The 14,063-nt window shown below is 35.4% G+C and overlaps 1 protein-coding gene across 1 annotated transcript in view; it reads right to left on the bottom strand.

The window, feature by feature from the left end:
* The window catches only part of Clca2 (chloride channel accessory 2), a 33,817-nt gene that overhangs the window by 2,701 nt on the left and 17,053 nt on the right, over positions 1-14,063 (bottom strand). The window contains exons 10-12 of the mRNA XM_026406174.2: positions 9,246-9,470; positions 7,642-7,912; positions 4,402-4,572 (exon numbers count right to left, since the gene is read on the bottom strand). Of these exons, the coding sequence (XP_026261959.2) occupies positions 4,402-4,572; positions 7,642-7,912; positions 9,246-9,470 (667 nt within the window). The remainder of the gene's footprint in view (positions 1-4,401; positions 4,573-7,641; positions 7,913-9,245; positions 9,471-14,063) is intronic.

Here is a 14,063-nt window from a genome sequence, read left to right as displayed (position 1 = left end):
AAAAATTAAGAAACAAGTTTTACAATTCTTGTAAAAATATGAAAGAGTCCGTCATCTATGAATTTCAAGCCGAAAAAGGGGTTTGGTTAGATTTATTAATTTTCAAGTTATGAATTTGGAGGATATGATATGTAGATATTATTAAAGCCATATGGATTAAAGAGATTACCTAATGATAATTTTAAATATAATGATAAGTAGTATATATTTAGTACCTACTATGTGCCAAGCTAAGTACTTTATGGATGTCAAATGTTTAATTTTCTTAGGAAAACTACAAGGAGAATACAGTTATCACCCCCATTTTTACATATATATATATATATATATATATATTTATTTATTTATTTATATATGTATATATAATAAAACTAAGACTCTCAGAAGCTAGGCAACTTGCTCAAAGTCACAGTTTAGCACTATGGCTCCAGACAGTAGATTAAAAAAAAAAAATCAAGACTAAGCACCTTTAGAAAAGGAGGAGCTGGAAAAGAGGCTGACAAAAAATTCCAGAGGATAAGAGGTAACCAGGAGACTATGGCATCATGGAAACCAGGAAATAACAAGGAAGAGCTCAGTCTGCTACCAGACACTGCTGATAATCAGGGAAGATGAAGACTGAGATGTGACCTTTGGACTTGGCAGCAGGGTGGCCATGGGCAAATAGGGTCAGAGCAATTCCAGTGGAGTGATTTGAGTGGAAGCCACATTGTGGCAGGCAGAGTAGTGAACAGGAGGTGAGAAAGTTCAGTCAGCAGGTTTTGATTAATTTCAAGGGATGGGAAGACAGGGAGTAGAGGAGTGGACAATAGCTGGGAGGTGATGTATAACTTAATTTTTTATGGGAGGTAATAAAACATACTCAAATACTGCTCAGAGAGCATAGCAGCAAGTGATCATGTGAGAGAGAGGTTCTCAAGGCCCTTGGCTGGAATCCAGAGTGGATCCAGCAGAGACAGTGGCCTTGGAAGAGAAAAGGAAGGGGGCAGGTGCTGCTCTGTCTGGACTTTTGATGGTGTGAAAACAGAGCAGCTCCCATTTGCCAGAGAAGTGTGTGTTCAAGGTCATCACCCAAGAAGAGCTGAGAAAGTGAATGCTATTCATAAATAGGCATGGCAAGGGAATCCGTTTTCTTTTTTTTTGCATTCTTAAGGAATATATGAAGTACACAGAAAGCCATAGTTGAGCACGTCTAATCTCGCTGTACACTAGATACTGATATTTGTATCCTTTAAACTCCTGGGTTTTAAAGAGATACATAGACCAGTCAGTTGCCTAAAAACTCCTTGATAAGAATCATCTCTTCAATTTGGTATCTCAAGTTTCTAAGCCAATCAATCATCTAGTAGGCCTTCAAAACTATTATGTATAAATTAACAAAGGGAATACCTATTTAGAAACAAACTATTATATCTAGATATGATATCATACCTATGCAAGAAAACTGTGTTACCTTGCAAATTCACTTACAATGATTTTGAAATAACCCAAAATATTTGAAGTATAGGTGAGAATGAATTATGTAGGAGGGAATACACCAAAAAAAAAAAGAGATGCAAATCCATTGCAGCACCTTGATTAGTTTCTAATGAGAAGCACATACAGAACAAAAAAGTTATAGAATCGGGCTGGGGATGTGGCTCAAGTGGTAGCGCACTCGCCTGGCATGCGCGGGGAGCTGGGTTCAATCCTCAGCACCACATAAAAATAAAATAAAATAAAGATGTTGTGTCCACCGAAAACTAAAAATAAATATTAAAAAATTCTCTCTCTTGAAATAGAAGAAGACCTTAGAAGATGGAAAAATATACCCTGTTCATGGATAGGAAGAACTAACATCATCAAAATGGCAATATTACCCAAAGTTCTCTATAGGTTTAATGCAATGCCAATCAAAATCCCAAGGACATTTCTTGTAGAAATAGATAAAGCAATTATGGAATTCATATGGAAAAACAAAAGACCCAGAATAACAAAAGCAATTCTAAGCAGGAAGTGTGAGTCAGGCGGTATAGCGATACCAGATTTCGAACTATACTACAGAGCAATAGTAACAAAAACAGCATGGTATTGGTACCAAAACAGGCGGGTGGACCCAATGATACAGAATAGAGGACACAGAGACCAATCCACAAAATTACAACTTTCTTATATTTGATAATGGAGCTAAAAGCATGCAATGGAGGAAGGATAGCATCTTCAACAAATGGTGCTGGGAAAACCAGAAATTCATATGCAACAAAATGAAACTGAATCCCTTTCTCTCACCATGCACAAAAGTTAACTCAAAATGGATCAAAGAGCTTGATATCAAATCAGAGACTCTGCACCTGATAGAAGAAAAAGTTGGCTCCGATCTACATATGGTTGGGTCGGGCTCCAAATTCCTTAACAGGACGCCCATAGCACAAGAGTTAATAACTAGAATCAACAAATGGGACTTTCTCAAACTAAAAAGTTTTTTTATCAGCAAAGAAACAATAAGAGAAGTAAATAGGGAGCCTACATCCTGGGAACAAATTTTTACTTCTCACACTTCAGATAGAGCCCTAATATCCAGAGTATACAAAGAACTCAAAAAATTAAACAATAAGATAATAAATAACCCAATCAACAAAAGGGCCAAAGACCTGAACAGACACTTCTCAGAGGAGGACATACAATCAATCAACAAGTACATGAAAAAATGCTCACCATCTCTAGCAGTCAGAAATGCAAATCAAAACCACCCTAAGATACCATTTCACTCCAGTAAGATTGGCAGCCATTATGAAGTCAAACAACAACAAGTGCTGGTGAGGATATGGGGAAAAGGGTACTCTTGTACATTGCTGGTGGGACTGCAAATTGGTGCGGCCAATTTGGAAAGCAGTATGGAGATTCCTGGGAAAGCTGGGAATGGAACCACCATTTGACCCAGCTATTGCCCTTCTCGGACTATTCCCTGAAGACCTTAAAAGAGCATACTACAGGGATACTGCCACATCGATGTTCATAGCAGCACAACTCACAATAGCTAGACTGTGGATGCCCTTCAATAGATGAATGGATAAAAAAATGTGGCATTTATACACAATGGAGTATTACGCAGCACTAAAAACTGACAAAATCATGGAGTTTGCAGGGAAATGGATGGCATTAGAGCAGATTATGCTAAGTGAAGCTAGCCAATCCCTAAAAACAAATGCCAAATGTCTTCTTTGATATAATGAGAGCAACTAAGAACAGAGCAGGGAGGAAGAGCAGGAGGAAAAGATTAACATTAAACAGGGACATGAGGTGGGAGGGAAAGGGAGAGAAAAGGGAAATTGCATGGAAATGGAAGGAGACCCTCATTGTTATACAAAATTACATATAAGAGGTTGTTAGGGGAATGGGAAAAAAAACAAGGAGAGAAATGAATTACAGTAGATGGGGTAGAGAGAGAAGATGGGAGGGGAGGGGAGGGGGGATAGTAGGGGATAGGAAAGGTAGCAGAATACAACAGTTAACTAATAGGGCATTGTGTAAAATTGTGGATGTGTAACCAATGTGATTCTGCAATCTGTATTTGGGGTAAAAATGGGAGTTCATAACCCACTTGAATCTAATGTATGAAATATGATATGTCAAGAGCTTTGTAATGTTTTGAACAACCAATAAAAAAATTCTCTCTCTCTCTGTCTCTTTAAAAAAAATGTTATAGAATCGTAGAGTGGAATGGTCCAGATGATTAATTATAACTGTTGAAGTACATAAGTAATACTTATAAAATTGATTTTGAAATTGTTTTTAGAGAGACTACAGCATCATATATTTTTATTTGTTACATTTTAACTATTGCTACCCATCAGGGACTAAAAATAATGGTGTTAATTTTTTTAATATGCATCTTCTATTTATTTGACACTTTTATCCAGCAGAAAATCAGAACCCCTTTAGGAATCACTCTGTTGTCTGTAACCTCTGAGCTTGTACTTATTCAGAAACTCATTTCCTGTATAGATTATTTGGTCTGTTTGCTTCCTTCTTTCAGCTGCTAGAAACTTTTCTTGTTTCTCTTTTTTAATCCTCTCCAGGGGAAATATAGGAGCCAGAACTTAGAACTCCCATGTCTCTTTATCTCTTAGTAATTCTGGTGAAATTGCCACAAGAAAGAGGTCAGTGATTACTAAAATAAAGATAGGAGTGGTCTATAGGAATGACCTATTATCTGAATATCCACTACCATGACTCACTGAGTATTGAGGAGACAGTCAACACACTATATTGATATAATTATAAAGAATTTTGAAATTCCATCTCTTTCACAACTCTTTCCTTTCTCATCCTTCCTCTTTGCTCCACCCAGTACACACCCACTCATCAAAGATATGTACATGAAATGAAATTATTCAAATTAACAGTACTAATCATTCTTACCATTTGCTATGTAACCTGGTACGTACATAGCATGACTTCCTGGGACAGAGTGGGCTATGGCGCTTACGCTGGGAGAATGATTGACATGCACTTTCAAGCTATATCTACCATTTACAGCAAAGGAGAAAAAATACCTCGAGTATATTCCATCATTTTTTATAACATCAGCACCTGCATAGACAAAGATTCAATGTCAATACTTGTCATCATAGTTGATTGCTAATATTTAATGCTACTAAAATAACATTTCTCCTCTTATTCTTTTCATTTTAGTGTCTGTTATCATGATTATTGCTATTTTTTATTTTATGAGGTAACTAAAGACTAATGGTCCAATAATTTCTTCCTGTTATTCCTTAGCCTCTGAAAAAATTATTTTCTAAAGGTGAGTGAGTTTTACCTACTACAGTTTTAATAAAACACTTAAAAATCATCTTTAAAGCTTTCATTCCTATCATTGAAAATGATACTAGTTTTCCCTAGAAACCAAGCGTATTTTTAAGCTTATTTATGGTCATAAACTCTTTTGAAATAATATATATTCTGCCTCTAAGAAATAAATATGTATTCACATATACACATTTTCATACAATTTTCAAGAGTTTGTGAATGACCTGAAGCTGTTTGATTAAGAATGTCTAGTATGGCAGTATGTAAATCAGTGGATGTGTAACCGATGTGATTCTGCAATCTGTATACGGGGTAAAAATGGGAGTTCATATCCCACTTGAATCAAAGTGTGAAACATGATATGTCAAGAACTATGTAATGTTTTGAACAACCAACAATAAAAATTTAAAAAAAAAGAAATAAATCTTAGAAAAAAAAGAATCTCTGTTGGGGGGAAGAAAACAAAAACAAAAACAGAAGAACTTTGGTTGTTGATAAAATTATATGAAATTGTTTAATTTCCTCATTAGAGAGTACATGGAATTATTCTAGATTCTAAGAGGACTGATAACCTGGAGTTTGGCAGCTTTGGTTCTGTCCACAGTGCCATGATTCAGGGGACGTGCTGATAGCTTTGCCAGTGCTAGACTCCCTTCCTTTTGCACTGATCCTCAGAGAGCAGTTCAATTCAGAGCCAAGTCTATGAATGGCAGGAAGACCTAGACCCCAGAATAGCAGGTAGACCACCATCTTAGGCCAAGTACAAGTCACATTCACCATTCAAGTGCAGGTGGCCTCTTTGGACAAGCAGCTTCTCCTACCCAGTTGTCAATTCAGTTCTCACACCATACTCCCAGCCCTGAGTCCCAGCACTATACCATTGATAAAGTAGAATCTTCCTCTTCCCTACTGCAGAAGTAGGCTCCTTAACATGAGAAAAGCAAAGCATATTTAAGTAAAATAAATGCTAAACATCTTATTATCAAGGTAGATTTAGCAAATTTTTTTCTATTGGAAATAAATAAGAGTATAGTATTTATTAACAATTTTTTTCTATTAGAAATAAATAAGAGTATAGTATTTAGTGATTTAATGACTAATAAGATGGTTTAACATTGTTGAGAAATTCAAAGAAAAATATCTCCATCACGCAGTCAGCACTGCCAGCTCTGAGGCAGAAAGAAATGGGGAAAGACCATTGGCTTGAGAGTTTAGAAAGTTGGCTTTAAGATGTGGATCTGCCACTTAGTAGCTTTGAAGCTTAATATCTCACTTTTATTTCTATAAAATGGGATAACCTATCATACAGGGTTGCTGTGATAGTTACCTGAGAGTATGCATGAGAAAGTACACTGTTAAATTATAAATCATTTTGTAAGTACAATTTTATTGTTTTTCATTAATTTTACTTTGCAGATAAATACTTCTTCCATTACAGAAAGTATTAGACAACTATGCACATGTGTGTTGAGTGTTGGGATGCAGACTAAATTTACACTTTAATGTCTAAGTAGCATTTTTCAAACAAATGAAATGATTCAGGGAATAAATATAAAAGCCTATTGAATTGAATCAGGTGATTTTCCCTAAGAGAACAGGATCTATTCTCCAGGCCAGTTCACAGACTGGAGCAAGGGAGAAACATTCTGTACAGTGCATATTTGGACTGTACACTACAAAATGAAAGCTCGGGCCCTGCATAAGCAATCAGAACATGAGATGTTCATTTGTCTCCATTCCAACAGGCAAACAAGAAAACTTCTTAGTATCCCCCTGAGATGAAACTGAAGTACAGTCCTCTGAATGAACTTTGTTCATAAATGTCATACATGATTGCTGTGGTAAGCTAGCTGCACTACAAAAGGGCTGCCAAAACAAAGAATCTTGAAAAACATCAACTTAAAATAACAGAGCAGAGGTATGTGATTTTATTAGCACATTAAATATTTGGGACTACCAATATAGACTTCAGGGTCTATTATCATCCTGAGAATTTAGTTTAGGAAAAGAACAGAATGGGAAACAAGAAATGAGGAACAACAAAATAGTTTTAAAAATTCAGTCAGAAAGAGTCCAAGTGCTGCTGTCTGCCTGGTCAGATGCTCTGCTATCCATACTGTATAACATGGGGCTCTGAATTCCATTTATGCAGAATAAGAGCTTTGAATTAGCATTTCTTATTTTACTTAGTATTGCCAGTGGTGGGGAAATCTCTATTTTGATTCCACTAACCTGCTGGCCTGGTCTTCTTTGGGACCAAGTCACACACATCAAAGGCATTGTCAAAGATGTGCTGTGTCCTCTTGTCAACTCAGCCGCCTGGCCAAAGAATAGTCTAGGGCCATCTCATGAGTCACAATTCAGTTTCCAATTTTTTCTCACAACTGGGTCCAAAGGGAAAATATGGCTTAACTGTCACTGCATATCCCTTCTTGAGTTTTCATTTGCTATTTTTTAGCTGTCCTGTCTAATTATTTCAGTGAACCAGTAAAACTGTTCACTCTGAGAGAAATACGGGCACATCGTAAGGATGCACGATTTTGTTCATGAGTGACCTTATGAAGCAAGAGTGTCCGATGTCACTGGCCATGTGGAAGCCAAGACCAAGGAGTTCAGTGGCTTCCTCCCATCTTTTTACAGTCAAGATACAGTCACTCTGAAGAGCCTCATAGAGACTATTTTCTCAAATTAGCCTGCAGCTATTTAGTGTATCAGTGATTCTATGAGAATTTGAGATGGAAAAATAAAAATAATTGAATTAAAGAAATTTAAGTAGGCTTATGTCAATGCAACTTCACCATACGTGGCAAGTCTCATGAACATGTAGAGCACCACGACATTCCTCATTACCTGCTCCGTCGTCGGAAAGTTTCAGCAGGACAGGATCTCCAATCTCTGGCTCAACCATCGCTGTAACCGTGGCATTAAGAATGGGGTAAAACCCTCTTTTTACATTTGCATAAATTATCACGGGATGAGGAAAATAGGCGCTATCTCTTTCCACAAAGGCTTCCACAGTGGCTGGGGGCACAGTGGAGCTGGAGGCACGGGAGGCCACTGTCACTTTCAGGGCCTGAGGAGAATGGTGTGTATTGTTCAGGGTGTATATCCAGTGCCCAGGCTGCAAACAAAGGGTTTTTGTTTCATAAAATGTGAGGGGGAAAAATTAACAATTTTAAAGCATACATCTAAGATCTTAAGGGTGGGGAGTTTAGATGCCATCACCTGCACAGTCTTCTTTGTTGGAATTCATGTGCTTTGCCATTTTCTAGTGAAGCCTCATTTGAGCATTAAGATGACCTATCTATTCTTGTTTTGGAATCATAACATTAGTAACAGATGAATGTCAGGAATCTCCACATCAAAAATATTTCTATGGTGTTTTGATACAGGGCACCTAATCCAGACTAAGGGGTTGGGCAAATGGAGCAAGAAAAAGGAATAGTGTTTGCCCTTGTGCACAGATGTGAAAAGAATACAATGAGCTGCAGAAAAGTTCCATAGGATCAGAGCATAAAGTAATTGAGAGGAAGGTCAAGAAAGGTTGATCAGATTTGCGTTTCAGAAGGATCATTCTGAAGGAGGTGAAGAATTGGAGGGATGCCAGTTAGAGTCAAGGCCAGTTAAGAGATTGCCAACAGCGATGGAGGCAGGGATAGTGTGTGATAAGGCACTGAGTTCAGGCAGTACAAGAGCTGATCTAATCAAACCACTGCCCTGCTTAAAACTTTCAGTGGTTCCCCTTCACCACCAGGATTTAAGCCCCTTTATTCTGCAAAGCTCTTGCTGATGTGGCTCTTCATTCCCTACTTCCTCCTTTACCTACATTCCCAGGCAATGTGCTATTGTAGTTCATCTATATTGAACACAAGGTAGGTACAGCACATAGAGAGGCTCAGAGAAAAATAACATTGCTGTTCGTAGTACTGCACCTACCTTGTGGCCCCTTTATTCCCCATATTTCCATTTTAAAGTCCTCACTTCCAGAAACCATTTCTCCTTCCCACCCTTCTGTATGCTCTGATAGTGCCTTGTTACTTACTCCTTTCATGGCATCTTATTGTAAATCACCTACAAGACCAAGCAGGTACTCAAAAGCATGTGTATTGCATTGTTCATGTTATAAGTTTTAAGTAGAGAATTTTTCCTAAGCATATAGAAAAGTATGTCCATATGGATTACATAAAGAAGGATGTAAACTAGAAAAAAATTATTTGTACTACTAGTAGAAATACTAATTTCCACTGTTCGAGTTAGAAGTTTTCATGTGAAGTTCTAAATATATTTTAGTTGCTCCTCTTAAGTTTTTAACATCTACAAAAATTTTTCATAAAATTTAAAGTTTTGATATATCAAAATAAAATCTCATTTACACACTAAATTTAATAATGTGATTCAATTGGCTAAATGTTGTTATAAATGAGTATTGTTATAAATAATACCTTAACACCTACCTTGGCAGTTCCCGGGATCAAAAGGCTGGCTGTCCGAAAAGCCTCATTGATGATAAAATTATTCATGTAGTATTTTCTTCCAGTAGGATCAAGTAATACAATCTCAGGGGGACCACTGGTCTGCCACATGACTAGGAAGATAGTGTCATTGCCCACCCTGTTATCCACAGTCACAGTGTTTTTCAATTGATGATAAGGGCTAACATTTTCACCCATGCTTTCAAGCTGTTAAAAAGAATATATATATGAAAGTTTCTAGTGTATAAATGAGAATTTCTCCTTTTTCTTGACTTTTTTGACAAACAAAAACAAATTTGCAAGAATAAAAACATTTAATTTTGACATATAAAATTTTCATATAAAAATGCTTTTCCAAAACAAAATATTATATAAGTGGTGCTAAAATATTTTGTTGTTGTTAATGCAAGTATCCTTTCATTATTCTTTTTTATATATATGACAGAAGAATGCATTACAATTCTTATTACACATATAGAGCACAATTTTTCATATCTCTGGTTGTATACAAAGTATATTCACACCAGTTTGTGTCTTCATATATGTACTTTGGATAATAATGATCATCACATTCCACCATCATTAATAACCCTATTCCCCTCCCTTTCCCTCCAACTCCTCTGCCCTATCTAGAGTTTGTCTATTCCTCCCATGCTCCCACTTCCTATCCCACTATAAATCAGCCTCCTTTTATCAAGGAAAACATTTGACATTTGGATTTTTGGGATTGGCTAACTTCACTTAGCATTATTTTCTCTAACTGCATCCATTTACCTGCAAATGCCATGATTTTATTCTCTTTTATTGCTGAATAATATTCCATTATATATATACACTACATTTTTTTATCCATTCATCTATTCAAGGGCATCTAGCTATTCCTCTCCTCCTCCTATATCCAAAGGACTTAAAAACAGCATACTACAGGGACACAGCCATATCAATGTTTATAGCAGCACAATTCACAATAGCTAAACCGTGGAACCAACCATCATTATTCTTTATCAAGAATGATTTAGTTGTTCTCATATCATCTCTCATCAGAATGAACATTGGCCTCAAATCAGCAATTAGAATAACAAACTTTTAAAAATTTTTGTTTGTGAATGTACTTAAATTGTTTTAATTTTTAGATAACATATCCAGGTACTTTTATAGATTTTAATAAGAAATAAATTTAGGTTTACATGCTGCATTAAATAATGTGATTCAATTGAAAGTCAATTGGCTAAATGTTGTTATAAATGTTGTCACTTGTAATAAACTGTCTGCACATGAGTGTGTGCTTCTGTGCATGTTTTTCACATGTGTATAACATGTACTGTACATATATGTGCCTGGCACTGTGCTAAATACTTCATGTATATTGTATCATCTGTTCTTTATGGAAACCTTCTGAGACAATGCTGTTCACATTTTTACAGATGAGAAGTAATTTGCCCAATGTCACAACAGCAAAAACGTGGAATAGGATAAAACTCATGTGGGTTGGCACCACCAGAGCCTCTGCATCTAATCACTGGGTATTCGCAATAGAAACAAGTCTGTAAATAATTTTTAAATTACATTTATTAAAAACATTAGAATACTGTAAAATAGCTCAAACCTGGAAAAATCATATTAGCGAATGGCAGCAAAGGTATCATGGATCAATTTAACAAGTGTTTGTGGGCTGCCAATGGCTATGCTGTACTCTCTACTGGGCCCTGGGCTGCTGAAGGGACTTTGGAGGTGGCTTCTGCCCTAGGAGAACTAATGATATGCAAACAATAGGGAGCAGCAGCCAATGCTGGGAATGCTAAGACTAATTTGAGACCATATGAAGACTATTTTATATTAAATTTGGTTTTCATGGTTTTTTGACAGTTGGTTTTATACCATGTTAAAGAGGAAATAACAGGGTATAAAGATTATGGGGAATTGGCAAGAGAATCGATTATAGTCTAATCTATCTATAACATATATGTCATTTATAACTCACATTTTTACTTTATCTTTTTAAATTTAAATGTATTTTAACTGATAAAAACATAAAAATTGCACTTATTTATGGAGCACCATGTGATATGTTGATATAAGTATACACTGTAATTTTTAACTCAGGTAAAACATTTTATCTCTGAATTTATCATTTCTTTAGGGTGAAAACACTCAAAATCCTTTCTTCTAGTCCTTTGAAATATACCATACACTGTCAATGTCTATAGTTACCCTGCTATGCACTAGCACACCAGAACCTCTTACTCCTAACGAAAATTTACTACCCAACAATCAACCTCTTCCCATGTCTCCCTCTCCCCTACTCTCTATGGCCTCTGGTAACCACCATTCCACCCTCATCTTCTATGAGATCAGCTTTTTTATATTCCACCTATGAGTGAGATCATGTGCTACTTATCTTTCTGTGCCTGGCTTATGTCATTTACTATCGTGATTTAATCTTGGTATGTGTCTAGAAAAGTGTCCATTTCTCTTAGGTTATCAGATCTGTTGATAGTTGTTCACAATAATCTCTGATGAATCTGTGTATTTGTTTGGTGTCAGCTGCCATGTCTCCCTTTTTATTTTTGATTTTATTTATTTAAGTCTTCCCTCAATTTTTATTAGTCTAGCTAAGGCTATTTCTCTTTTGCTTTTCCTTTTTGAAGAACAGCTCTTTATTTCCTTAATCTTTTGTATTTTTTTTTAGTCTCCATTGCATTTATTTCTGCTATGATCTTTATTATTTATTTCTTTTCTCTTTCTGGCCTTCTCTCCTTCCTGTCTCTGGTCTTTATTACATTATTTCTTTCCTTCTACTAATTTGAGTTTTGATTTGTTCTTGTTTTCCTAGTTTCTTGAGATACATTAATTGGTGGTTGATTTGAGAACTTTCTGCTTCTTGATATAAATTTATTGCTTTAAGCTTCCTTCTTAGCATTGCTTTTGCTGTATCACATAGGTTTTGGTATATTATATTTCCATTTTCATTTGTTTCAAGAAATTTTTAAATTTCTTGATTTTTTTTTACTTGATCGATTGGTTGTCCCAGAGTAAGTTGTTTAATTTCCTTCTATATGAATAATTTCCAAAGCTTTTCTTTATATTGACTTCTATTTTATTGCACTATAATTAGAAAATATACTCAATGTGATTAAACTTTTTTAAAAATTTGTTGAGACTTGTTCTGTGGCCCATCATATCCTGAATGTGGCATATGCTGTTGCGAAGAATGTGCCTTCTGCAATTGTTCTGTGGAAAGCCCTTCAGATGTCTATTAGGCCTGTTTGATCTAGGGTGAAGTTTAACTCTGCTATTTCCTTGTTGATCTTCTGTCTGGATTGATCATATGGTCTTAAATTCGCTACTAGTCTTGTATTGGGATCTGTCTCTCATTTGGGGTCTTTTAATATTTGCTTTTATTTGGGTGCTCTGATATTAGGTGTGAACACAGTAAGGATTGTTACTTACTCTTGCTGAGTTGATCCTTTTATGATATTCCTTATCTATTTTTTACTGCTTTTGATTTAAAGATCTCTTTGATGTGATGTGAGTATAGATAGTCTCACTTTCTTTTGCATTCAGTTTGCATGGGATATCTTATTCTGTCTGTTCATTCTGTCTATGTGTTTCCTTAGAGGTGAAATAAGTTTTCTGTGAGCAACATATAGCTGTGTCTTTTTTAAAAAATCTATTTAATCACTCTATGCCTTTTAATTGGAGAATTTAATCCTTTTAATGTAATTATTAATAGGTAAAGTCTTACTACCACATTTTGTAACTTGTTTTCTACTTTTACTACTTTTCTTTTTTTTCCTCCCTTATAGTCTTCCTTTGAGGTTAAGTGGTTTACTAGTGTGTTCTGATTCCTTGCTTATTACCTTTGGTTTGTCTGTTACAGATTTTTGCTTTATAATTACCATGAAGCTTACGAAATACATTTTTTAATAATAAGCTATTTTAAAATGAGAGAAAATAACACAGTTATAAAGATAAGAAAATAAACATAAAAGTAAGAAAAAACAGACTAATGAAACTCTGCACTTTCACTCCATTCCTTTCCACAATTTGGATTTTTGATATTCAATTTTACATCTTTCTCTATTGCCTATCTCTTATTTTATTAATGTGCCTATTATAAGTTATTTTATATTTTAGCCCTCATACTACAGATAGGAATGGTTTGTGTTCCATGTTTACAATATTAGAGGATTCTAAATACATCTGTATAGTCAACCTTCTGATGTTTTCCTCTTACTCACGAACATCTCTATCTTCCAGTTTGAAGAACTCTATTTAGCATTTCCTATGACAGGTCTGGTGGACATATACTCTTTCAGCTATTGCTTGGGAATATCTTTATTTTGTAACTTCATTTCTAAAGCTGGGTAGAGGACTTTGGGTTTAAAGTTTTTATCTTCAATATTGTGACATCTCATGCCACTCTTTGACCTATTAGGTTTCTGCTAAGTCTATTGTCAGACAAATTGGGGCACCTTATGTGTTATTTGTTTCTCTTCACTTGCTATTTTATGAATCATCTCTTTATCTTTAACCTTAGAGAATTTGATTACAATATGTCTTGGGCATTTTTTTTTACTTCTAATAAGGTGGTTATTGCCTTTTCTGTGTACATATCACCTTCATGTTAAATATTTCCTAACAATGTACTGAGTTCATTGTTTACATCAAGTTATTAACTTAGCAGATTCACTCACCATCTGGAAGGAAACTGAAGATGAAATTCTGTTCAAAACACTATTCAGTTATGTCCAGGATATTTAAAATAATTAGAAAATATTAATCCTTTTAAAAATGGCT

Source organism: Urocitellus parryii, chromosome 11 (genome assembly GCF_045843805.1).
Source record: "Urocitellus parryii isolate mUroPar1 chromosome 11, mUroPar1.hap1, whole genome shotgun sequence".
Lineage (NCBI taxonomy): Eukaryota > Metazoa > Chordata > Mammalia > Rodentia > Sciuridae > Urocitellus > Urocitellus parryii.
Note: the sequence above shows the minus strand (reverse complement) of the source record. Positions and strands in the feature narration are given on the sequence as shown.